Genomic DNA, 26,876 nt, shown 5'->3' on the forward strand with positions numbered 1-26,876 from the left:
TAAGGAAAAGGATATGTTGCTTTTTTCCCCTTCTACTCTCAGTGTTCTGAGCTGTGTACTTGATTATAAGTTCTCTTGTAATTCTGCATGAATTTTGCTGCATACCAGCTTAAAAAGACAGCTTTTGCTCAGCTTTCAGGCTGATGATTAATCTAAGGTTTGACTTTCTCCCTCTCAAGCTCCCTGACTCCATTCTATCCCTAAATAGGTTTTGATTTACTCTTAAAATTTAGTAGTGAGATACTTACTGACTTATCCTTTCACCTCCTTGTCAGTAGTGAATAAAGTCATGTAATACCTTTATTTTATTTTTTGTGACTTGTTTGAAACTTAATGCTAGTAATTATCCAGAAATTAGCTTTTCAAGTTTTAGAGAAAATCCAGGGCTACATTTTAGTCTTGGCAAAGAACCTAGAAAGAAAGTTAAATGAAAAATATGCATCAAGATACTATCAAGGATTTGTAGAAAAATGATTTTCTGTGGTATAGCTCATGGCTCCTAGTTCTTTCTAAAGATGTGTTTGAGAGGAATCTGGGACCCAACAGCCTTTAGAGTTTTAGAATTTATTATCCATCAGATAGAAGAAAATACTAGAGTCATAATATTTTCATTATGTTGTTAATTATTGAATGATTAGTCTAGTGCCAACCAGTAGTCACTATCCTTTTTTTGGTGGGGAGACCTCCTTTTCGTCTCATCAAAATCTTGTGGTCCACTTGGGTAAATGAAGAAGAGATGCTGTTATTACTCACAATGGAACCCTTGCCTGGATTGATATAGGGGGAGGCTGAGGACTGACACTAAAGTCTGGGGTAAGGAAGAGAGTAGAGTTGAAGCTGAAGGCAGAGAGCTGCCTGGTTAAGATCTACCAGAATCACTTATATTTTACAGATGAAGAAACTGAGTCCCCAAGAAGGGACGTGTCTTCCTAAGGTTCATATAGTTAATAATAAATAACTATTAAGTAAACTAATACTCAGATCTTTTCATTCCAAGGCCAAGGTTCTTTCTACATTAATTCTCCCAAACCATTAGTTGGAAATCCCTGACTTAATGTATTTTGAGTATATATGCAAAAGAAAAAAAAATACAAAGCAGTCAAATATTTGAAGACTTCCCTAGAACACTGACTCTTTTCCATATTTTAAGTAACAGTATGTTTTTCTTAGCCCAAGAACTTGTAATCCTGAAATGTCCTTTAGCTAAAGGGTTTTTTAGGTTATCTTTTGTGGGAACAAATAAACTTCATTTCTCATTCAGGTAGTTATTGAAAAAAAATCTAATTTTGACCGTAACCCAATAGCTTTTACATTCCAGAAAAAATTGACCTCTTCTACTACATGAACTAACTCAATTTCCCAAATCCACTGACTGCCTATACTGCAGACATATTGATGCTTAGTCACCTATGATTCTGAATTATTTTTGCATTGTTTCATTTCTTTCCTAACCCCTAATGATATTACATACTCCTTCCAAGCTGAGCCTGGCACAGCCTTCTTTTGTATTCCCCCAGCATATAACCAAGGACTAGATGCACAGTTGGGATGCAAATACTTGTGGAACTGAATGTGCTAGGGTTGTTTAAAATAATCTTTCATTTGAGAAAACTGTCTAAGCATCTAGATTTGTGCATCTAATTTCAGGACACCGTAGTTAATGATGTTAAGGAATATCTACCACTCTCTTGAGAGCTTTTCTCCCAGAATTTCCAATAATACAAAATTACTTTTAGATCCAATAGGTACATTAGAAAGCTAGGAAAGGTTATTGTCAGCATTCCATAAAGAGCCTGTGCAGGGAGCAAAACTTGAATTTTTAGTGTTGCAATGCTGACCTCTTGTGGAGAAAGTTAATTCGCTTATAGTTTCTCCAATCTGACAAATGCATCTTTCCTGGAAGATTGAATTATCTTACAAGAGTCTACAACTGTGTTTGGGAGAAGTTACAAATTTCTAATACAGTGCTGTGGTCAGAGAATAAAGCATTTTTGAAGAATTTTGTGGTCATAAATCAGTGTTCAAGTTTTTTTACAGTATCAGTAACTTACACTTACATAATAATTTCAAGTGACAAATTGCTTTTAATAGTCAATAGATTTTTGTTTTTTTTTTGTTGTTGTTGTAGAAATTTTTATTTAATTAGTCAATTTAGAATATTTTTCACTGGTTCAAGAATCAGGTTCTTTTCCTCCCCTTCCTCACCCCCTCTCATAGCCAACTCACAATTCCACTGGGTATTACATGTGTCCTTGATCAAATCCTATTTCCATGTTGTTGATGTTTGCACTAGGATGTTCGTTTAGAGTCTCCATCCTCAATAATATTCCCATTGAATCATGTGATCAAGCAGTTGTTTTTCTTCTGTGTTTCTACTCCCACAGTTCTTTCTCTGGATGTGGATAGTGTTCTTTCTCGTAGATCCCACCGGGTTGTTCAGGATCACTGCATTACCATTAATGGAGAAGTCCATTACCTTCGATTGTGCCACAGTGTGTCTATCTCTGTGTACAATGTTCTCCTGGTTCTGCTCCTCTCACTCTGCATCAATTCCTGGAGGTTGTTCCAGTCTCTATGGAATTCCTCCACTTTATTATTCCTTTGAGCACAATAGTATTCCATCACCAACATATACCACAATTTGTTCAGCCATTCCCCAATTGATGGGCATCCCCTCATTTTCCAATTTTTGACCACCACAAAGAGTGAAGCTATGAACATTCTTGTACAAGTCTTTTTCCTTATTATCTCTTTGGGGTACAAGCCCAGCAGTGCTATGGCTAGATCAAAGGGCAGGCAGGCTTTTATCACCCTTTGGGCATAGTTCCAAATTGCCCTCCAGAATGGTTGGATCAGTTCACAGCTCCACCAGCAATGCATTAGTGTCCCGACTTTGCCACATCCTCTCCAGCATTCATTACTTTCCTTTGCTGTCATGTTAGCCACTCTGCTAGGTGTGAGGTGATACCTCAGAGTTGTTTTGATTTGCATTTCTCTGATTATAAGAGATGTAGAACACTTTTTCATGTGCTTATTAATAGTTTTGATTTCTTTAACTGAAAACTACCTATTCATGTCCCTAGCCCATTTATCAATTGGGGAATGGCTTGATTTTTTTGTACAACTGGTTTAGCTTTTTATAAATTTGACTAATTAGACCTTTGTCAAAGGTTTTTGTTACGAAGCTTTTTTCCCCAATTCCTTGCTAATTTTTGTTGCATTGGTTTTGTTTGTACAAAACCTTTTTAATTTAATGTAATCAAAATTATTTATTTTCCATTTTGTGATTTTTTTTCCAACTCTTGCTTGGTCTTAAAATCTCTCCCAAAGGTGTGACAGTTATACTATTCTGTGTTCACCTAATTTACTTATAGTTTCCTTCTTTATATTCAAGTCATTCACCTATTTATATTCAAGTCATACACCTATTATCTTGGTGTAGGATGTGAGATTAATCCAAACCTAATCTCTCCTATACTGTCTTCCAATTTTCCCAGCAATTTTTATCAAATAGTGGATTTTTGTCCGAAAAGCTGGGATATTTGGGTTTGTCATAGACTGTCTTGCTGAGGTCACTTACCCCAAGTCTATTCCACTGATCCTCCTTTCTGTCTCTTAGCCAGTATCAAATTGTTTTGATAACCATCGATTTATAGTATAGTTTGAGATCTGGTCCTCCTTCCTTTGCATTTTTTTTCATGATTTCCCTGGATATTCTTGATCCTTTGTTGTTCCAAATGAACTTTGTTATGGTTTTTTCTAATTCAGTTAAGAACTTTCTTGGTAGTTCGATGGGTATGGCACTAAATAAGTAAATAAGTTTGGGTAGGATTGTTATTTTTAATTATGTTAGCTTGTCCCTACCCATGAGCAATTAATGTTTTTCCAATTATTTAGATCTAGTTTTAATTGTGTGGAAAGTGTTTTGTAGTTGTGTTCATATAGTTCCTATATTTGTCTCGGCATATAGATTCCTAAGTATTTTATGTTGTTTAGGATAATTTTAAAGAGAATTTCTATTTCTAACTCTTGCTTCTGAGATGTGTTGAAGATATATAGAAATGCTGATGACTTATGTGTTTATTTTCTATTCTGCAACTTTGATAAAATTGATTACTTCTACTAGCTTTTTGGTTGAATCTCTAGGATTCTTTAAGTAGACCATCATATCATCTGCAAAGAGTGATAGCTTGGTCTCCTCATTGCCTATTTTAATACCTTCAATTTCTTTTTCTACTCTAATTGCTATTGTTAGTGTTTCTAGTACAATGTTAAATACAAAAGGTGATAATGGTCATCCTTGTTTCACTCTTGATCTTATTGGGAAGGCTTCTAGTTTATCCCCATTGCAGATGATGTTTGCTGATGGTTTTAGATATATACTGTTTATTATTTTTAGGAAAGGCCCTCCTATTCCTATACTTTCTAGTGTTTTCAATAGGAATGAGTGTTGTATTTTTTCAAAGACTTTCTGTATCTATTGAGATAATCATATGATTTTTGTTGGTTTGCTTGCTGATATGGTCTTTTTTTTTATATTGCCCAATATAACCCTTTGAAACATTTTCATATGTCTCATTTGATCTGATAGGAACCTCTCGGCTAATATACACCAGGTTTAACTCAGCAAAACCAAAAACTAGCAAAATATTTGCGATTTTTCTTCTTCAACTAAATCCATGCATCTCAAAATATTTTTAGCTGAAGAAGATAACAACCTATGACTATATTGTTGTTAATCATGAAATGATGATTCTCCCAGTGGTTGCTATCCTATTTTTGGTGGGGAGAGCTACTTTTCCTTTCATCAGAGTCTCGTGATCCACTTCAGTAAATGAAGAAGAGATGCTGTCATTACTCACAATGCAATCCTTTCCTGGATGGATATAGGGAGAAGCTAAGCTTCATGTCAAGATAGATGGGTTCAAATCCCACCTCCAACACTTAATAGTTTTATGATCTTGGACAAGTCACCCAGGACCTGAACCTCAGTTTGTAAAATGTAGTAATAGTACTTCTCATACAATATTGTTATGGGAATCAAATGAGAGTAAGTATGTAAAGAATATTGTAAATCTTAAAATGATTTAATAAATTATAGCCATTATTGCTGTTATTAAAAACATTATCACAGAATAATTTGAAATGACCTCATTTGCCATATAGTAACAGACATCCAAAAAAAAAAGATTTTTGCCTATACAATTTCTTAATAATAAAAGCTGTCTGTAGCAAATATGGAAATCTGCTTTGCACAAGTATACATATTTATAATAGAGTTTGGTTTTTCTTACCTTCCCATGGGTTGGGAGAGAGAGGATAGAAGGAATTTGGGACTTAAAAGAAATTAAATATCTCAAAAAGGAATAAGTAGGGGCAGTTAGGTGGCTCAGTAGATTGAGAGTCAGGTGTAGAGTGAGAAGTCCTGGGCTCAAATATGGCTTCAGATCCTTCCTGTGTAACCTTGGGCAAGTCATGTCATCCAAGTTGTCTAGCCCATAACACTCTTCTGCCTATAGTATTGATTCCAAAGTGGAAGTTAAGGGTTTTTGAAAAAAAAATAAAACAAAAGGAATAGGCTGTTTCAAGATCTACTAGACTCTATTCCTTTTAGTTTGTTCTTAAATTAGCTCTAAATTGTATCCCTGTAGTTTCTACCTGTTGTTTTTTGGTTATTTCCCCTTCCCCCTTTGCCTTGAGTCCAGTGGAACAATCTATTGAGATTACAGTTTGCTAAAATTCCCTGATTCAGATCCCTTCCACCCCCTTTTCAGACCAACTTCGTTGACAGACCATGGTGTTTTCGTCTTGTAGATGGAAAATTGGTTTCTGAATCCACGTGTGAAACTTTATACATATCTTTAAATTTCATCTTTTTAGATTCATCCTAGTGCTTTTAACCTTTCAAGATCCTTTTGGATCCTAATCCTGTCATCCAGTATATTAGCTTCCCCTGCCAGCTTTTAGTTATCTGCAAATTTGCTGATCATACCCTGATGCATTAACAAGGCCTCCTGAACCTTTGGTTCAACCAGATCTTAATCTATTTTCTCATATTATCATCTAACCCATAGCTTTCCATTTTCTCTACAAAAATAATATGAAATACTTTCCCAAAGCATTTCTCTCATCTACTACTTAGTAATTGTGTTTTTAAAAAGATATACAGTCATGAGGTATAATAAGATGGGGATTTTTTTTTTAAGTTCCAAGTTTTCTTCCTTCTCCTGCCCCTTCCTCTACCCATGAGAAGGCAAGAAATATGATATCCATTATATGTATCAAGTCATCCAATACATTTTCACATTAGTCATGTGGGGGAGGGGAGCTCAACCTGAGCTCATCATTTGGATCATTGTCTTGATCAGAGTAGTTAAATCTTTCACAATTGATTATTGTTACTGTTATTTTTGTTTCTGTGTATAGTGTTTTTCTGCTTCTGCTCATTTTGCTTTGCATCAACTCATAAGAGGCTTCCAAGTTTTTTTTTAAGATATCATTTATCATTTCTTATAAAACAACAATAATTCCATCACAATCATATACCACACCTTGTTCTGCTATTCCCTAATTGATAGCTATCCCTTCAGTTTCAGATTCTTTGCCGCGACAGAAAGAAAGTTTTGTAAACATGGGTCATTTTCCTTTTCCTTTTATTTCTTTGGGATATAGTCCTAATAGTAGTATTGTTGGGTCAGTGGGTATTCAGTTTTATAGTCCTTTGAATATAGTTACAAATTGTTCCCCAGAATGGTAGGACCAGCTCCTAGTTCCATTAGTTGTGCATTAGTGTACCTACTTTTTCAAATCTCCTCCTATAAATGTAATTTTCCTTTTCTTTCATGCTAGCCAATCTACTAGGTGCTGTCTTTTTTCCAGGATTGTTTTAATTTGCATTTCTTTAATTACTAGTGATTTAAAGCAATTTTCATGTGATGATTGTTAGATGTGATCTCTTCTGAATACTGCCTGTTCATTTCCTTTGACCATTTATCAAATGTAGAATGACTTTTATTTTTATGTTTGACTCAATTCTCTATGTATTTGAGAAATGAGACTATTATTAGAGAAATTTACTGTAAGTCTCCCCCCGACCCCAGTTTCTTTATTCCTTCTAAATTTGATTGCATTGATTTTTTTTGGGTGAAAACTTTTAATTATATATATTTAAAACTATCCTTTTTATGTGATCCTTGCTGTCTCTTGTTTGGTCGTAAACTTGTCCCTTATCCATAGAGCTAATAGGAAATTTTCCCCATATTCTCCCTATCTTGACATATATAGTGTGAGATGATGGTCTCTACCTAGTTTCTGCCAAGCTGCTTTCTACTTTTCCCTATAATTTTTTCCAAATGGTGAATTCTTGTCCCCAAAACTTGAATCTTTGGATTTATCAAACACTAGGTTATTACGAATTTGAATTGTGTATCTAATCTATTCCACTGATCCACTACTCTTAGCCAGCATCAGAATATTTTGATAGTTACCCCTTTTATAATATTGTTTGAGATCCAGAACTGCCAGGCCACCTTCCTTCAATATAGTTTTATTGATTCCTTGGATATTCTTGACCTTTGGTTATGGTAGATGAATTATCTTATTATTAATTCCAGCTCTGTATAATAATTTTGGTAGTTTGATATAGCACTGAATAGATAAATTAGGTATAATTCTTGGTTTTACATTGTACTACTTATCATTTTAAGATAAGTTCCATTTATTGCTATTCTTACTAGTGTGTTTAATAAAAATGGGTGCTGTATTTTGCAAAATAAAAAGTCCTGCATTTATTGATATAATTATGTTTTGGTCATTTTTATTATTGATATAGTCATATATGCTTATAGTTTTCCTAATATTAGAAATATTCCAATGTAGCCCTGTATTCCTGGCATAAATTTCACTTGGTCATAGTATATAACCTTTGTGATATATTGCTATAATCTCCTTTATAGAATTTTATTTAAATTTTTTGCATCAGTATTCATTATGGAAATTGGTCTGTGATTTTCATTCTCTGTTTTTACTGTTCCTGGTTTTGGTATTGATACTATATTTGTGTCATAGAAAAAATTTGGTACTATTCCTTCACCTTTTTTTTAATAGTTTATATAATATGGGAATTAGTTTTTTAAATGTTTGGTACAATTCACTTGTAAATCCATCTAGTTCTTGGGTTTTGTTTTGTTTTTTTGAAGGGAACTCATTTAAGGTTAATTCAATGTCTTTTTCTAAAATAGGGTTATTTAAGTGTTCTGTTATGAATAGAAAAGGTTCTATTCATCTAGGCACTTATGTTTTTATAAATGTTCATCTGTTTCATTTTTAGCTCCTAATGATTGCTTTAATTTCATCATCATTCATTGTGTATTCACCCTTTTCACTGGGATTCTGGTGATTTGGTTTTTTGCTTTTTTTCTTTTTAATATATTTTGTTTTACAAATAACATGTAATAACAAATTTCCATCTAAGTTTTCTGAAGTTATATGATCCAAATTGTCCCCCTTTCTTCCCTCCCTCCCCCTTCCCAGAGATGATAAGCAATTTGATTTGGTATTGTTATGCAAAACATATTTCCTCATTGTTCATTTTTGTAAGAGAATACTTATTAACCAAAACTCTAAAATCAAAACCTAAATAAACTAAAGTGAAAAATTATATGAATTCTGACTCCAACAGTTATTTCTCTGAAGGTGGAGAGCATTCTTTGTCATAAGTCCCTCAGAATTGTCCTGGATCATTGCACTTATGAGAATAGCTAAATCTATCACAGTTGATCATTCCATAAAATTGCTGTTACTGTATACAGTGTTCTGTTGATTCCTCTTATTTCACTCTGATTCAGTTCATGTAGATCTTTCTAGCTCTTTCTGAAAACATCCTGTTCATCATTTCTTACTGCACAATAGTATTCCATTACCATCATGCATCACAATTTGTTCCATTGTTCCCCAATTGATGGACATCCTCTCAATTTCTAATTTGTTGCCACCACATAAAGAACTGCTGCAACCATTTTTATACAAGAAGGTCCTTTCCCTTTTCTGCTTTCTTTTTAAAAAATTAAATTAACCAATGGTTTATCTATTTTATATTTATGTTTTCCCCCATAAAACCATCTTCTAGTTTTATTTATTAATTCAAAAGTCTTTTAACTTTCAGTTTTATTAATCTCTCCTTTGATGTTCAGGATTTCTATGTTGGTGTTTAATTGGAGATTTTCAGTGTGTTCTTTTTCTAGTTTTTTAATTATATACTCAATTCATGGATCTGTTTTTTCTCTCTTTTACTAATGTATTTATTTACAGATACACATTTTCAAGTTTGGAATTTCAAAAGATCTTGTCACACTGAAATAATGGTGTAAACTTAGTAAGATGAAATTGAATAGTAATAAATTTAAAATCAACCACTTGGGTTCCAAAATATGAAGTTCACTTTTACAGGTTGGGATTGAGATGGAAAGGTGCCATAAGTCAATAAAGCAAATGTGATCATCAACTTCATTTAGCCGAGTCAGACCAAGAAATGCTTATTAAGCACTCAATATGTTCAAGGCACCATGTTCTAATTTACAAATGAAGTAAGCCCTGGATAAATGAAGAACAGTGCCCAAAACAGAGAGATTGTAATTCCATTTTCATTTTGTTTTCGTTAGCTCACATATAGAGAATTGTTCTCAATTCTAGGTGCCCTTATTTGAGAAAGGATGCTGATGAACTGAAGGGTAACAAAAAACAAGAAGAACAGAGAAAGATCTCGTCTATGCCATATTCAGGTTGCTTTAAAGAATTAGAATATTTAACCTAAGTAAGAGAAGAATCTAGAGATAAAAAAGTTCCAATATTTGAGAAGTAGCCTTGTGGTTGAGGAATTAGTCTTCTTTCACTTGGAACCAAAGGGTTTAAGTTGGAATATTGGATTTTGACAACTGCCCCAAAGTAGGATGGAAGTCTCTCCCTACCACTGACTGGAAGGGATTCATTGTCAGGGGCTTTCCAACGCCTTGTCGGGAATGATGTAGATGGAGACTCTGCAGGTAGTACAAAGCAGTTGTACAACCTAGTAATGCTGTTGCTGGGTCTCAGACAATTCTCTTCAGTCTCTTTCCACTCTGAGAATCAATATAAATTCTCTGTTCTCTTACGCTAGTCCCAACTGTCACATCTGACAACAAAAGCATTATTCATTCCCCAATTTAGGGGATATGCTTTGATTTCAGGGATTCTGAAAGAACTTTTATGCATCCTCAGTCCAACTAGACCCAACCGGACCTGACTTATTGTGTCTGCATGCAGCTGTATCCAGCCTGACCCAGTTATTTTCATCTTCCCTCCATGCTCTGTGTGTGTCTGAATTTTCCTTTCTGGCTATCATTCATTTCCTTCTCTGCTGGGTCTCCTGTTTCATGAGGACCCCAGGTGATGATGGAGTTTGGCACTTTTGGACACTCCCTTTTTAGCATTTCCAGCATAGATTCTGACAGCTTCTCAGCACGATTTGTCAGCCTTCTCTGAGCCCACGGTTGCCTGCATATCAGAGCCAGGTTTGGCATCATTCTTCCATCAGTCAGCTCACAGCCATCAGCTTTTCTTTGCGGGGGATTGTGGGGGCTCTATTGTTGGCTCACCTCAGTCAGCACATTATGAGCTGTACTTTGGAGCAATTATTTAATTTGGGGCAATTAATTATAGGTGTTCTTTGGTACACAATCTTGACTGAATTTTAAAGCAGAAAAATTCTAATGTATTGAGGAAGTATTTCTGCATACACCTGGGCCCTGAGCTTGTCTGTAGGAGGTCTGGGCCCTTTCACAAAGAGCTTTATCCTTTTGTGACCTAGCACCTTTAAAGCAATCATCTTTCTCTTTCTTTAATCTTCAACTTTTGGAACAGAGAAACCGTGCCCTTGTTTCATCCTCGTCTCTTCTTTGTATATTCTGCTTACCCTGGAAGTGAAAGACACTCTCAAGTCCAGTGTAACAGAAGGAAACATTTTATGATTTCCATTTCTTTTTTCTTTTATACCCTTACTTTACATCTTAGAATCAATACTGTGTATTGGTTCCAAGACAGAAGAGTGGTTAGGGCTAGGCAATGAGGGTTAAATGACTTGCCCAGGGTCACACAGGTGGGAAGTGTCTGAGAACAGATTTGAACCCAGGAGCTCCCATCTCTAAGTGTGGCTCTCAATCTACTCAGCGACCCAATTGTTCCCTCCATTTCTGATCAAGGACAATTCTGTTTCACATCTAGGTGGTGAAGCTAGGTGGCATAATGGATAAGAGCTCTGGGTCCCAAGTCAGGAAGATCTGAGTTCAAATCTGGCCTCAGACATTTACTAGCTGTGTGACTCGGTTGTGTTGTCATTTAACTTCTGCCTACCTCAATTGTAAAATAGGGATAATAATAGCGCCTACATCCCAAGGTGGTAATGAGTTTGAAATTCGTTTTAAAGTGCTTTGCAAACCTTAAAGCAGTATGTAGCTGTCATCATCATCATTGTTGTCATTGTCATTGTCCTCGTTGTCATCATCATCGTCATCATGTCTGTTGATTAGTACAGTAACTATTTACCAAATGGCTCAATGCCCATGACCAGTACTGTAAAGTCATCTGCTCCTTATAAATTTAGGGTTCATAACCTCATGTCTATGGATGGATTTCCGAGTCTGACAACTTGGATGGGAAAAAGTTAATTTTTATTTTCACTAACTTCAAACTGAAATTGACATTTCCTTTGATTATTTAAAAACATTATTTTGAGAATGAGTCCACAGACTTCGTAGACTGCCGGAGGGGTTGCTGGCTCCCCCCCCAAAAGTTAATTTCTGCTTTAGATGAAAACTTGAAGCCTTCATCATCACTCTGTGGTTCTCAAAGCTTGTGTATTCTGTAAGAGTACAGCTGCCATATTTCCTTCCCTCCATTGAAAACAGTGTTAGGAATTACCCATTGCCTAGACGGGGATATTGTAGGAAGGGATAGTAGTATCTGACTGCTTTTGAGGTTTTGTAAAGTTTTACTAAGTAGGATGAAGGAAAGATATTTACATGGAAACGTAGGTGGAGAGTTATTGCTGAGGGGTGATGAGGTTGAAAGAACAGGTAGTAGGCATAGCCTTCATCTCCAACTGCCTTCATGATATCTCTTCCTAGATTTCTTACTGACAATGCGAGTTCATGACCAAACCAAAGGTCTTGAGCTTTCCCCACAAAACCTGCTCCTCCTGATTTTACTAGCTCTCTCAGAGGCACCATCAATTATTCTATTGCTCTTATTTAAAACATTAGAGTTTTGTGTAACTCTCCCCTCTTACTTCCTTCTCATATAGAATGAATAACTGATTACTAGAAATTCTAACTGTAGTCGTTAAAATTAGTTTCTCTGCTAAAAGCGTTATATTTTTATGAGGCTTATTAAAGATTAAGAAATAAAGAATATACAAAATAAGAAAGCTCGTGGCTAGGAGGGCCGAAAGGCCCATTCACTTTACACCACATCTTGAGAGTCGTGTGTGCTTGGAAGCGGAAACAGGGAGCGAGAGACCCAAAGTAGGCGGAGGGTCAGCCTAAATACAATTTCTGTTCTCAGCCCAGGTTGGAATTCAGATGAGGTTAACAAAGCCTTCTGGGAAGTGGCCAAGGACTTCTGGCAATTGAAGTCCGGGGTTCAAAATTCCATTTTTACATAACCTATTCCATCTGTCCCCTCCTCTCCAGGCCCATTGCCACACACCGGAACCAGCAGTCATCATCCACGTGGACTAATCTAATGCCCTCTTACTAGATTATCTTATCTTTGCTCTTTCCTATACTTTAGTACCTATGAAAAACCAATCTTTACTATGCCTAGAACCTATTTTGTAACATTTCTGTTTTTTTTTAAAGACATGAATTTCCTTTCAATTACCAAAAGTATTCAAAGCCCTCCATTATAGCTTTCCAACCTGAGTTCTTGGTGTTCCGTGTTGCCTTCTCCATGCTCTACAAACTACATTGCTTGTAAAACACCAAGAACTGATCCTCCATCATGGAGTATTAGGGAGGTGCCCTAGGACAGCTAGTGGCTGGGCTAACTTTGTCTGTCTCTGTGCTTGTTATTGTTTGATAGGAGCCAGATATGATAGAGGAAAGACGAGCTTCCTCATTTCCTTTCCCACTTCAACAACCTCCTAAAATGCCTTCCCAGTTCTTTTCTCTATCATTATATGTTTTTGCCAGTCTTATTCTTTATGCATAGATTTGAAATAGGTTGACAAGACACAAGGCAGACCTTAGAGCTTCCTTAGAGATATTATGCTTGATGCCGTAACCATGCTGTGGCTGGGCCTAACATCTTAAAATTAAATAGTGATTTTCTTCAATAATTATTCTGTACACATGTGGACCTTTTATAGATCTGATGAATCAGAATGTTAGAGTGGGAGGAATAAAAGCTAAAAGTTCAACCACAAAATGAATCATGACTCCCTACTGGAGCTGCTCTGGACATTGGCATTCCTACTTTTTAGGGATCTTTAGTGACTGAGAATTCATTATACTCTCTCTGCAATAGCCTGCTCCATTTTTTTTTAACGTTGTAAGTCCAAAATTTCTTTTCCTGTAATGTCTACATAATGACCCCTGTTTTTCTCTTTCTGACCAACAAAATCAAATTTATTCCACTTTTTTTATATGGTGATTCTTCAAATGTGGCTCTAAAATTACCTTAATATTTGTGAATTTGTTGCCATTGGATTATTCAGGGCAATTGTAGATCATCCATAAATTCCATTATTTTTTTTAAATGGATAAGACCCAAACTTTTGCAAAATAACTATTGCAATACTTCTTTTGATCGTTATTAAAGGATATATTCTACAAAAGGAGATTTTCCAAATGCCCATTTAAATATCCTCCAAATTATTTTTAGCATTTTAGTAGAAATTTAGTAGAAATTTAGAGAGAGAATGAGAGAGAACGAGAGAACACGCACGTACATGCTGGAGAGCTTCCAAGGAAAGAACTTACCAAGAAAGAAAATCCTGAAGAACTCAGTTTGATTATTTATGGCACTGTCAGATTGCCTTGGCTTGGTATAGTCTGTGGCAACACTTTCTATATTTCCATGAATGTTCCCTGTCTTTGTGACTTAATAACCTTAACATTTCTCAAACTCCATTTGGCTGACTCCAATGTTTAGATCCAGTATGACTTCTCATTCTTTCATTTGTTTTTCTAAAAAATATTCTAAAAATATTCTGCCTGATTTTAAGATTCTGATCTTACTGAGGAGTCTTTTTTTCCAAGAAAGAATAAAATTTCATTTTAATATCAAGGAAGGAAGAAAAGATGATTTGACATATTATTCAAGTTAATTCTCTATTACTTTGACAAATAAGATCTTTTGGTTAGGCAGTTAAAGAGAAGAGGGAAGAATGCTGGATATATCCAAAAAGACACTGTCTCCTTCAGTCAGTTAACATATATTAGGTACCTACTATGTGCCATACACTATGCTATATGCTTGGCATAAGAATAAAGTGAAGCTCCCTTCCCTTAAGAATGTTAAATTTCTTTGGAGGAGAAAATTTATTCAAATATATACAAAAATTTATACAAAAATAAATACTTGGCCACTGGTAGCTTAAAGATGAGAAGCAATGAGGAACAATCTTTTCCAAAGTTTTTTAACTGGAGAATCTAGGATAGCAATTTTCATCTCATAAATAAGAGGATAATGATTTGACTAGAGATTAAAGTTCATATTTATAAATATTTCCTTTTAATTTTAGGCTTTCCCTCAAATAATTGTGTCATTCTGAGCAAGACTTTTATCATGGAGTAGACTGCTAGAAACAACTGAAAAATATGATAAAGTATGGTATCCTCATATAATGATAATAATTTATAGTGCCTGAAAGAGATATTTTTATGAAGATCCTCAGTAAATTTGAATGTATATGCAAATAGCAGCTTCAGTTATGAATTTGGGTTATTGCTGTTTGGAATCTTATCAAAAATGCAACAAAGATGAGAAAAAATAGTAATGGATGTAACAATTGTGTTTAGTCCTCCTTTTCTTTTCTTTTTCAGGGTCTCAACATAATCTTCCATGTAGCTTTAGCACTCTTAAAGGTAAGTCTCTCTTTGTTTTTAAAACTATATGGATTTTCTGCTTACCTATAAGACATAAACGACCTAATGTGAATTTTATTTTCTAGACTACAAGGTTAAAGAAAAAGATCCATTTAAAATTTCAGAATTATTCTTGTGGTGGTTGTTTGCCCTTTAGAACTATTGCTTTAGGGGGCAGCTGGGTAGCTTAATGGATTGAGAGTCAGGACTAGAGATGGAAGGTCCTAGGTTCAAATCTGGATTCAGACACTTCCTAGCTGTGTGACCCTGGGCAAGGCACTTAACCCCCATTGCCTAGCCCTTACAACTCTTCTGCCTTGGAACCAATATGCAGTATTGATTCCAAGATGGAAGGTATGGGTTTAAAAAACAACAACAAAAAACTATTGCTTTATCTGTGAATCAATCTTTTCTTTTTTAGGGTCTCAATATAATCTGGGTGGGAAATAGGAGAGTAATGTAGGAAATCGTTGCAAATATATTAGGAGGATAAATATTCCTAAAAGCATTTCTTTTAATGGTAGTTGGACTTTGAGAAAAAAAAAACACAACTATAAAGTCTGCTGCTTTAAGACAATGCTAGTCTTTCTTAAGCTCTTTCTTGCCACGATCAAGTCACTAGAGCTGACCTGTACATATAATTGAATTATAAAGATGTTTCTGTAGTGTCCTGGACCTAATACAGGTTCAATTTGAACTTGTTTCCCTGCTTACTGGAATAATTAGGAAACACATCAGAATTTAATTATTATTACTTTGGGGAATTTTATACCAACACAGTCACAGAGTGCTACTATTCTTGCTTAAACAAGACATTTTCTGTGGGGTTAAAGGAAAAAGTCTAAGCAGTTTTTACCCTTCATCATTCTGTTACTGGAGTGTTGGCCAAGTCCCACAATTAATAGAATTCTAGTTTTTAAGCTAGGGGAGGGGAAGGTGGGATGGATGACTTAACATATCTATTATAAGGAGCTTTGTGACCAGGTGATATCTGAAGGAATAAGAAATAAGAAACGAAAAGGAATTAGATAGCTAAAATGTAAAGAGAACACTTTCTCATTCCTGCCTGGAATGTGTTGATGTTAAGAGTCCTGGAGTATATCATAATTGGCATGTATAGCATCTTACAATATACGTTACGTAAGCACAGCCCCATGAGGCAAGGTCGGTGATGTATGATTATCCCCATTTCACAGATGAAGAAATGAGCATCATCGTGAGCTCATTGTGAGCACTCGTTGGACAGTTAGGTACTTTGCCAATGGTCAGTCCTTATAGCAAGAGTCAGCAACAGGATTCAAATCAAGGAGCTTCCTCCTTGCTAGTCCAGTGTGCTATTCTCTGTGCCCCACTTTCTCTTGGGGAGGTTCTACCAAAATACAGAGCCCTACGTTGGCCGGAGAGCTATGTTCTCACTTGTTCCTCAGGCTGGCTGTGGCTTTGCCTTCTTGTGCTTGTAAATACTGGGATAAAATTTATTGAGAAGACAAGAAGGGCACATTCTTATTCTAGATCTCCCAGAGAAAAAGGAGATAAAGGAGAGGAACACGAGTGCAAGTGTGAATACCAGTGTGCTCCATGGGTAGAACATGGCATATAGGGATGTACATCATGTCCAGAGAAAATTATCCCAAGTTAACTTGACTATAGCTGTGAATAAGTTTCCTAGAGCAAACTTTATCCAGAACAGTGTCTCCCCAAATGCCCACAAATTATAGAATGTTTGAATTATAATAATAGAGTCATTGATTTAGAGCTGGAAAGAACCTCAGAGATCATTTGGTTTAACCCTCTCATTTTATAGATGAGAAAACTGAGCTCTAGAAGAGTAAAATTATAGACTCAGTCATACAGCTTGGAAGTGACACATCTGAGATTTATTTAAGTGCTGTAACTGGGGGTAAGGGAAGTCTCTTGGCCACATTTTCATATTACAGGTACTGTGCCATTTTGTGCTATTTTTATATTTGGGTGGAAATATATTTCTTGCTAGAGAAAAAAGAAAGTAGGAATGTTGTTTTCTGATAAGAATGGTTGACTTAGAATAGTATTATTAAAGGCACCTACTTTTTTGAAAAGTGCTTGAATGCTTTCATGTTGGGCATTAAGTCAAGTAAGGAAGAAGCTGTGGAGAGGTGAGTAAAAGTGATTCAGCAGAGTAGGTGGCATTTTGCATTCTTTAAGATATATTAAGTGCCCCTGGATACATTAGATATATACCTTGCCTACTGAGTTTTCCTTTATTTTTTAATTTTAATTTAATTTAATTTTTAAACCCTGACCCTCCATCTTGGAGTCAATACTGTGCATTGGTCCCATGGCAGAAGAGTGGTAAGGGCTAGGCAATGGGGGTCAAGTGACTTGCCCAGGTTCACACAGCTGGGAAGTATCTGAGGTCAGATTTGAACCTAGGACCTAGGGCTCTCAATCCATTGAGCTACCCAGCTGCCCCCCAGAGTTTTCCTTTAAAACAAAAATAAGTAAACCAACAGAACATCAAATTTAATTTTTTCATTTGTTAGATCATTAAATACTGCAGCCTGATTAACTACTTAGAGTCACATACTCACTACATATACCATAATCAATACTTTAGGGAGCTGTGATCCGTTTATGTAATATGTCCCCTAATCATATCATAGCCCCTTTCATGATATTCTAGATTGTTTAATGAGTTGCTATAATTGAAAACAAAAATAAAGCATCTTTATATGGGAGCTGCTGTGCTGGGGATTAACCTGTCCAAACTTGGTTAATCTGATCCTCAGACCACCTATGGGAAAGACATTGGCATGGCCCATTCTCAAAGCCTTTCAGCTTGAGAAGACCTGGCAAAGGTTGGGTCCTGCTGGCATAGCCTCCGAGAACACCGCCGTGCCATCATGAGCAAGAAGACAAATGTCACAGAGGAACTCAGAATGGCAGATCATAAAGTAAGGGCGTCCATTGGTCTTGGTCATAGGCACTTCGTACTACAGAGATAGACCTTCAAAATGGAAGAGATTATTTCCAGTGTGAATTTAATAGAAAGCAGAAGGCACAACAGCTCTGATTTGTCTGTATAGGAACATAGAAACTTTTAGATAACTCCCTTTGTATCTTATTCAGTAATTATTGATCTTGGGTAAGGTGCTTAGCCACGTCTCCTGGAAATAATACTTACACTACACACTTCATAGAGTTATTGTGAGGAAAGTAATCCATGCCTGCCCTTCAATGATAGCAACATGGCAGCATGCAGAACTAGCTTAAAATCCTCTTTGTAATATTTGAAAGGTCCTGGAAAAAACGACTGGAAAAGGGAATGTTGATTTTGGGGGAAAGTATGCAACCTTTTTTGGCCGGAGTGTACCTGAAGGGAATCAGTGTGAAGTGGATCCAGAAAGGTAGACCAATGCTAGATTGTGAAGAGCTTTAAGTGGGAAACCAAGGAGTTTGGTTTTGTCTTAGAAGCACTGGGGAGTTACTGAATATCCTTCAGAAGCGGAGTGATAGATATACCTTTGCTCGGTGAATATCAATTCATCAAATGTACAGAGAATGAATTAAAGGCTTGGAGCATGGAGAACACTTAGAAAGGTATTACAAAGGGCAGTTAGGTGGCTCAGTGGATTGAGAATCAAGCCTAGAGATGGGATGTCTAGGGTTCTAATCTAGCCTCAGACACTTACTAGCTGTGTGACCCTTTGCTTAAACCCCATTGCCTAGCCATTACCCCTCCTTTTCCATTAGAACCAATATACAGAATTAATTCTAAGATGGAAGGTAAGGGTTTTGTTTTTTTTTCTCTTTCAAAAAGGAGAATATTATAGTCTTCAAGGTGAGCAGTGATAAAGCCTGAACTAAGCTGGTGGCCTTGTCATTGGAGAGAAGGGGATGAATTTGAGATTTATGTGTGTGTAGTATACACATCACACACACACACACACACACACACACACACACACACACACACACACACACCTTTTCTTTTCTTAGTAATTAAATTGAAAAATCATTTGCTCTTTTTTCCTCCCACTGTCCCATATAGAAGTGCATGAATAGAATTCTGTGGGGCATTGGTTTATTTATAACTCCAGGAATCATCTGCTTCTTATAGAATTGGTACTTAACTGCCACAGGCCTAGTACAGTATTTAATTTGGTTTCATAAAGTTTCCCTCCCTTGGCACTTCATTTCTTTATATTCCTACCACCCTTCTTGCTCAATAAACCCAAATCACATACTTAGTCACTTTGGGGATCTCGGCATAAGAGGCAAAAACTGAGGAGCTGACATTTAGGAAAAGTGATGATTGCTTTGTGGTTACAACTTCCATAGGGCATGAGTCAGTCTTTCACTTAATTCCAGGAAATGGGCTTTTTACTCACCCAAAAGCCTAAGCCTTTCTTATTTGTAGTTCCTACTTTGTTGATTTTATATGCAAGAAAGCATCTATTTTTAAGAAGAGAGGAGCTTCTCCTTCAATCCCCTCCTCTGCTCCACTCCTGACTCCTTGTGCTTTCTGATCCTGTCCTGGAATCCCCCCTCCTTCATTTGATTTCCTCCTGGGAACCTCCATCTGAGAAAGTGCCCCTGCCAGCCATGCTCATTCCTTCACTCTTCCAGCTCTGCTCCAGACTCTCTCCACTCTGACTTTTCCACTCTTTTTTTTTTAATTGCCTTTCCCTCACTAGAATGTAAACACCTTGAGATCAGGGACTATTTTCTTTATATTTGTGCCCCCCCTCCCCCCATCCATCCCCTGCTGGTCAGTGCTCTGGATACCAACCCTCTGACCTTGCCTCAACTGCTTCTCATGCCATAGACCTGTACATGCTCAAAGCCTTTCCAGGTCAGTAAGATGAGCCAGAGTTTGTGCTTTGTAGGCATAACCTTTGAGAACTCGGAGTCACTTCCATTCCACAATGAGGGCTTCAGTAAAACAAAGTTATATAATCTGCTTGCTCAGTATTTTTCTTTTTCTTTTTTTTCTTTCTTTTTTTTTTGATTCTACCATCTCAGCATTTATGGTTTGTGGTTGCCTTTTCACATGAGTACGATAGGAAATGAGATGTCCTGATCATCTTTGTGGCACTTTCAGAAAGAAGAAGCTTGATTACTTGGGGAAAAAAGAACCATGTTGACCCTAAAGAATTAATTTCATGTGGTATTACTGCCCGTATCCTGTAGATTTTGTTTCAGTCAGAACTTATGTGTTTGAATGTGAATCCCCCTCCCCTTGGCCAGGCTTTGCCCTGGGGGATGCTGACAATATAGTGTCTTTAACTCAGAAATATAAACTACAGAAATCGCTGTATACTCTCACAATTTTGACCCCTGCGAAGACTGTACCTGGTTTCACTAGACATAATTCTTTATCATGTTTTTGTATTCCTTTAAACTCCTTGTTCACCCTCCTTCAACATATTTGGGGGGGGGGATCCCAACCTTCCTAATGAACTCAATTTGTTTGTTCTTTTTACACATGCTTCCAGAGCTACCCCCATGTAGCCTTCCACGACCTGCCCCCAAGGCACCAAGACAGAAGAAAAGCCAAACAGGTCCCAGCAATCAAAAGAGAAAGTCATGCACCATCCTTATTTCACTAGATTATAAACCCTAGAGATTAGGAACATTGATAGGAAACATTATGGCATTTTCAAATTATTCAATAAATATCAAGTTAGTAGTTACTGTTCAGCTAATGGCAGGAGGGAGGAAGGTGAAAGAGGGCAGACTAGGAAGGACAACTAAAGAAAACAAAGTAACAGAAATCACAGCTAAAGAACCATCCACCTTCCTTGGGACCTCTTGACCAATTGGTTAATGGCTCTTCTTCCTTTGACTCTACTGTTTTCATTTGAAGCAGTGGCTGAGTAGTAGAGCTGATTGTTATTTGAGACATTTTACAAATGATTACTGAGTGATGTGTGTGTGTGTGTGTGTGTGTGTGTGTGTGTGTGTGCGCGCGCGCTTAAAAGCTCAAGTGAATTGAGGGTTAGGGTTAATGGAACTGGTGTAGGAGATCAAAGGCCAAAGTAGAAATGCTACTCATTACCTCGTTAACATACTAATTAATCCCTTTTAGAAGATATGGATTCAAATCTATTTCTGCAGCATAAGCCTCTACTAAATATGTAATATATTTCTGGGAAGGAATATTAACCACGGCTAAGCGTTTATTTATATAGTACAGTATTTTAAGGTTTTCTTTTAACACAATAATATTTTGGAGGGCATATCAGTGCTATTATTGTCATCTCTTTTTTTATATATGAGAAAACTATATATACAGGTTTAGTCCCTTGCTAAGGGTCAGGTCTTCCTGACTTCTGATCTAGCTGTGTTTGGAAAGAAGTGTTCTTTGGCAAGAGCAATAAACTACTCTTTTGGAAGTATGGTCATGCTTTTAGAAGGAAAGCTATAGTTTCAAAAGGTAGCTTTGGGTCTCTTCTTTCTTTTGATATAGGGAAGGATACATGTAAAAGATGGACAAGTTCTATTCTCTTGAGGAATTGACCTCAGTAGAAAAAAATATGGATTCCTCTGTTGTCTTTTTAAAGGTCCCAAAGAAGGACATTTAGGGAGAACTATGATTATAAAATTAATTTTGGAAAGTATAATACCAGGAAATAAACTAGAAAAATCATTGCTAGGGTTTTGATTTTTTTAGATTTTAAGCCTTCTCCTTTGTAAATTGTTGACCTGAGCGAATAACTTCAATTTCTGTTTTAATAATTAAGCTCAACAAGCTTCTAGTTTGGATTATTTTCATTTATATTTATGAAATAAAATCAGAATTCTAAAGACCTGTATAAAATACCCAAATCTACGTCTAGAAAAATCTTCCAGGTTTGTAGAACTTTTTATAGAATTTAGTGCTCCCATGAAGGAATATCTGTTGATCAGTTGGTGGCAGTACAATCCAGCTCTTTTCTGTCAACGGAAAGACCTCGACTTGGAGCTAGGAAACCTCAGCATTTCTTGTATTCAGTTTTTCCCAACTTGGCTAACTATTCAGTCAGTTATGTCCTATTTTCCAGCGTCTTGGTTAGATATGCTTTTTTCCCCCTCAGAATTATTTTTAGAATCAAACTATGAAAAAAATCAGTAAGACCTTAGATGCCTAATCTGTTCAAGAAATTTCACAGACACATAAATCATGCATTTCTACAGAATTTTCTCTGACAATTATATCATGCTTCACTGGTATTATACTTATTAAGTACTTCATAAGAGCCTTGCATTCATTGGTCTGGGTGTTCTTTGCGGGGAAAAATGTCTTCTGGTGCCCGCTTTTCTGATGATAAGCTTTCTCACCCTTTGCGATCCTTGACTGAGAGTCTATTCCTATTCATATACTTGAATCCTTTTCAGTTGTGTAAAATAACTGGTAGTCCATGGACATATATAACCTTTGAGATCCTGACGAGCTATAATGAGGCACCTGAATAGGACATGAATGAGGAAAGTTATTTATTATACATTGTGTCCCAAGTATTTAGGCAATTTTAAGCTCTTTGAATTATTAAAATGTAAGTAAATCTTTAAATTAAATTAATTTAATTAAAACTACCTAAGACTTCTGGAATACCCTGTATACCACTTTTAAATTTTTCAAAACATTTTTTCCTCTGTTCACTTAAATAATTTGGAAGACCTAAAGATAATAAATTGGTCACTACCTTTCCTATTCCAAATGGTCATGTAATTGTTTCTTCTTTTTTTAAACCCTTATCTTCTGTCTTAGAGTTAATACTATGTATTGGTTCCAGGACAAAAGAGTATTAAGGGCTAGGCATTAGGGACTAAGTGACTTGCCCAGGTTCACACAGGTAGGAAGTGTCTGAGGCCAGTTTTGAACCTTTCATTTGCTGGCTTGGCTCTTTATCCTCTGAGCCCCCTAATTGCCCCCAGCCACTTGTTTCTGAACTTTAAAACCACAGAATAACTTAGTAAAACTTTATTAATTTAAATAATAATAAAATTAATTTAAAAAACAATTAATTCCATGACAATGGAGTCAAAGGGTTAAACAACAGCAAAAGTATTTGATTGCTCTGTGTGTGTGTGTGTGTGTGTGTGTGTGTTTGATGTTTAAGTTAATTACAAAAGGCAGGTTAATATTTTGCATACTTTAAAAAAGATTTTAACAAATTGCTCATATATGGCTAATCCATTATTCCCTTGTTCCTGAATTACAGGTTTTATAGCATTGTCCTATATTAGACATATAGAATTTGAGTTTTTGTGCTATAATTATCCTTATCAGAAGTTCACACACATACCAAGACTCCCATCACAAATCTGAGAGCTCTCCTAATAATGGCTTCATGGAGTCAGCTTCTGTCCCATGAATCTGTGTTGAAGCCTTATTTTGGATGGAAGAAAAGTTTGTCCTAATTTTTGAGGACTTCACAGGCTAAATTATTTATCTGTCTGCCTTCCAAATGAAAGTTCCCAGAGAAGTAAAGCAGCAAACAATAGCCAGGAGCTTGTGCCACCTTTATGAATCTGCCCCTCAAGTCCATGGTTAATGATGACAAGATGCTGGTAAAAATTAAAAATAAAAGTGTTAGGAAGCTTAAAACAATCACTGTCTAGAGTATTGCCAGTTCCTAACCAAAAATCTAAGTGCTTCTTAACCTAAAGATACGATTATGCCCAAATCCTATTCTGTGTTCTGTCAGACTCTGTTCTACCTTTGCTGACCACCCCATTATCAGCCACAGATCTGAAAAAGAGGCACCATCCAGGTTTTGCTGGGAAATAACCTGGACAATCCAGCCTTCTAACCATTTTTTCCTTGTAATTCTTACTGGTGTGCTTCTCAGGATAAGATAGAATTTATCTAATGTGCCGATGGGGTCAGTGACTCATAATAAAAATTAACACATGACATCTTGATACTTTAGCCAAATTTGGGAAACTAGGATGAAGCATTAAAAAACAAAACCAAAAAACCAATCTTTGTTTGGGAGGCAACTAGGTGGCTCAGTGGATTGAGAACCAGACCTAGAGACAGAAGGTCCAAATCTGACCTCAGATACTTTCTAACTTTGTGACCCTGGTCAAGTCATTTAACCCCCATTGTGTAGCCCTTACCTCTCTTCTACCTTAGAACCAATTCACAATATTGATTCTAAGACAGAAGGTTACATGCTTAAAAACCAAACCAAAACATTGTTTATACCAGTGATGATTCAGGCTCCATAGAAAGTACTAACTTCACTTCACTTCTCCAAAAGACCAACAAAAGAAAACCAGACCCTGACTGCTATTCTGTTTGACTTGTTGCTAACCTTTTGGTTAAGGAAAATTTGCCTGACAGGTCTAAATGACAATGGTTGATACTCTTAGACTAAAACGGGCTACCTCCCCTTGGAATTTCATCGAATAGTACTATTGGAGAAAATGTCTCTAAACATTTTCCTATTGAAACCTTATTCAGCACAGTAGAACTCCATATCTGCTAATTAATACAAAACATTTTCAATAGAGACAATTTTTAAAAATCATAACACCAAAGGAAAAATAACCAATCCCCTTTCCTTTTGATTTTGTAACTTTTATGGGTCTTGGATGTTCAAGTTTGGGGTTATATATCTCACCTTAATTTAGCTGAAATCTGGCAAAAATATAGCAATACAGACATAACAAGTTCATAGGTAACCTCTGTCCCAAAGTCCATTGGCATGGGGCTCTACCCTTAATGGTTAAGATGAGGTCCCTGTCTTTTGTGAGGGGCACAGAGGAGTTGGTAAGAAGCGAGATCTTCTCTTCATAACCATTCCCCCTTTGGACACTCTCCCAGAGGGAATCTTCTTCAAGCATCAAGTTTCCTCAGATGCTCCCGGCTTCCACTTTGAAAGAGAAGATGGATGAGGTCAATCCCACTTCAGTTTGCTGAAGGAAAAGACACAAGGGGAGCTGGCCATTTCCATCATGTCTCTATTCCTGGTTTGCTACTACAGAGACTTGCAGGAGTTTTATCTTTGGCTGAGAAGATCCAGGATCTTCTTTCTTGGTTTAGCTGAATTATCTAATTCCCATTGGATGAGCTCCTCTCTTTTGTCTGGTATGCATTTTAAGGGACAGAATTATTTTAGACATTCCTTGGTAGAGGGAGTTTCCTTACTGAGAGTTTCTGACCCTGGATGAAATCAAGATCTAGACCAACCTCTACTCCGTCCTTCCAAAAAAAGAAAAAGTGCTTTGCTAGGCATTGGTTGTATAAAGACAACCAAGAATACCTTTTCTTAGTGATCTTATATTTTATTGGTAAGAAAGACTTAGGAAAACAAGGATAGTAGGAGTACTACTATGTTAAAGACTCCCATTTTTGGTGGAGATAAGAAGAAGTGGCAGAAGTTGGAGATGAGATAAGAAGCAAACAGCTCTCTAATACTAACTTAGAGACTATTGTCTAAGAGATTGGTGTTCAGTGACTAGTGACTTTCAACTGATAGCCAAATATTGGAGCATATTTTATTACTTTTGTTTCTGTTATTGGGATTTCTTTGATTTTTCCAAATGCCCTCATTTTGGACTTCTCCAAATGGCTCTAGTATCAGCTCCCTGTCTTACCCTCACCTCCTCATTCCTTATTTCCCCAGCTCTTTCCAATTCTGGAACCATGATCAAAAATCAGCTGTGGCACTGTTCCCAGAAAAGCTGGATCAACCTACTCCTCTAGGACCTCACTCACCATTCTTGTAACAGTCCAGACCAAAGAACCCTTCCCTGGCCATGGTGCTCCTATACATATTATCTTGAGGTCAGGGATAGTTTTTACTTTTGTACTTCTATTTCCAGGGCTTAACACAGTGCTTGGCATAAAGAAAGTTCTCCATAAGTGCTTATTTATTCATTTTTTACCCAATGGTGAAAATGATGAAATCAAACCTTGAAGAGAGTTCTAGCCTCAGATGAGACAAAAGAGAAAAAAGGACATTGTCTTGGCTGAAGCTGCACAGAACCTAGACTCAGCTGAGAGCTGGTCTCTGTGTCTTGGCACTTCACAGATAGAAGGTTTTTATTCTGACATAAATTCTACCAAAAGTTTTTATTGGTGCTCAGTCTCATGATTGTGTGATGTAAGTCGAAGGGATCCTGATTGTGAAGGAAGAAGCGATCTAGCCAGAATTTTTTAGTAACTGAGGGAAATGGGAATTTGATCACATGAGAATTAATTCCAGTAATGGAACAAAATGGTGTGCTAGCTTTCTTTTATAAGACATAAAAGCTGCTGACAGAAACCTACCTGTGCCTGAGAAGGAGCACAAAGGTATTCATTTGTGTTTTCCTCTAACCTTATCATAGCTTTGCAGGACTATTCTGAGAGTATGGTGCCTCCCTTGGCTTTCCTGGCTATAAGCTATCCTGATTCTTTTCCTGTCTTATTCCCCAGCCTCACTGGTTCCTTTTTCCCCCATAAAAGACACTCCATCTTCTTGTGAATTTTCACTGGCTTTCCCCATGAATACTCCCTCTCTCTTTATCTCTGCCTTCTGGTTTTCCTGGTTTTCTTAAAGTCTCAGCTAAATTCTCATCTTCTGTAAGAATCTTTCTTGGTATCCCTTGATCCTAGCTAGTGCCTTCTCTGAGATGATCTGCATTTTATCTTTAAAAATAAAACAGAAAAAACCCTTCTGTTTCAAGGTAGAACATCAGAAAGAGTGAGGCTGTAGGAGTTTAGTGACTTGTTCAGGGTCACACAACTAGAAGGTATTTGAGGTCAGAACTCTCATCTCCAGTCCTAGGAATTTATCTTGT

At 36.6% G+C, this 26,876-nt stretch overlaps 1 protein-coding gene across 5 annotated transcripts in view; it reads left to right on the forward strand.

Moving 5' to 3' along the window:
• Positions 1-26,876, forward strand: part of RABGAP1L (RAB GTPase activating protein 1 like) — a 705,349-nt gene that overhangs the window by 509,014 nt on the left and 169,459 nt on the right. For all 5 annotated transcript variants that reach the window (XM_007480823.3, XM_056815570.1, XM_056815569.1 and 2 more), the window contains one exon: positions 15,078-15,119. In XM_007480823.3, the coding sequence (XP_007480885.1) occupies positions 15,078-15,119 (42 nt within the window). The remainder of the gene's footprint in view (positions 1-15,077; positions 15,120-26,876) is intronic.

The sequence above is a fragment of the Monodelphis domestica genome, chromosome 2 (genome assembly GCF_027887165.1).
Source record: "Monodelphis domestica isolate mMonDom1 chromosome 2, mMonDom1.pri, whole genome shotgun sequence".
In the NCBI taxonomy this organism is placed as follows: Eukaryota; Metazoa; Chordata; class Mammalia; order Didelphimorphia; family Didelphidae; genus Monodelphis; species Monodelphis domestica.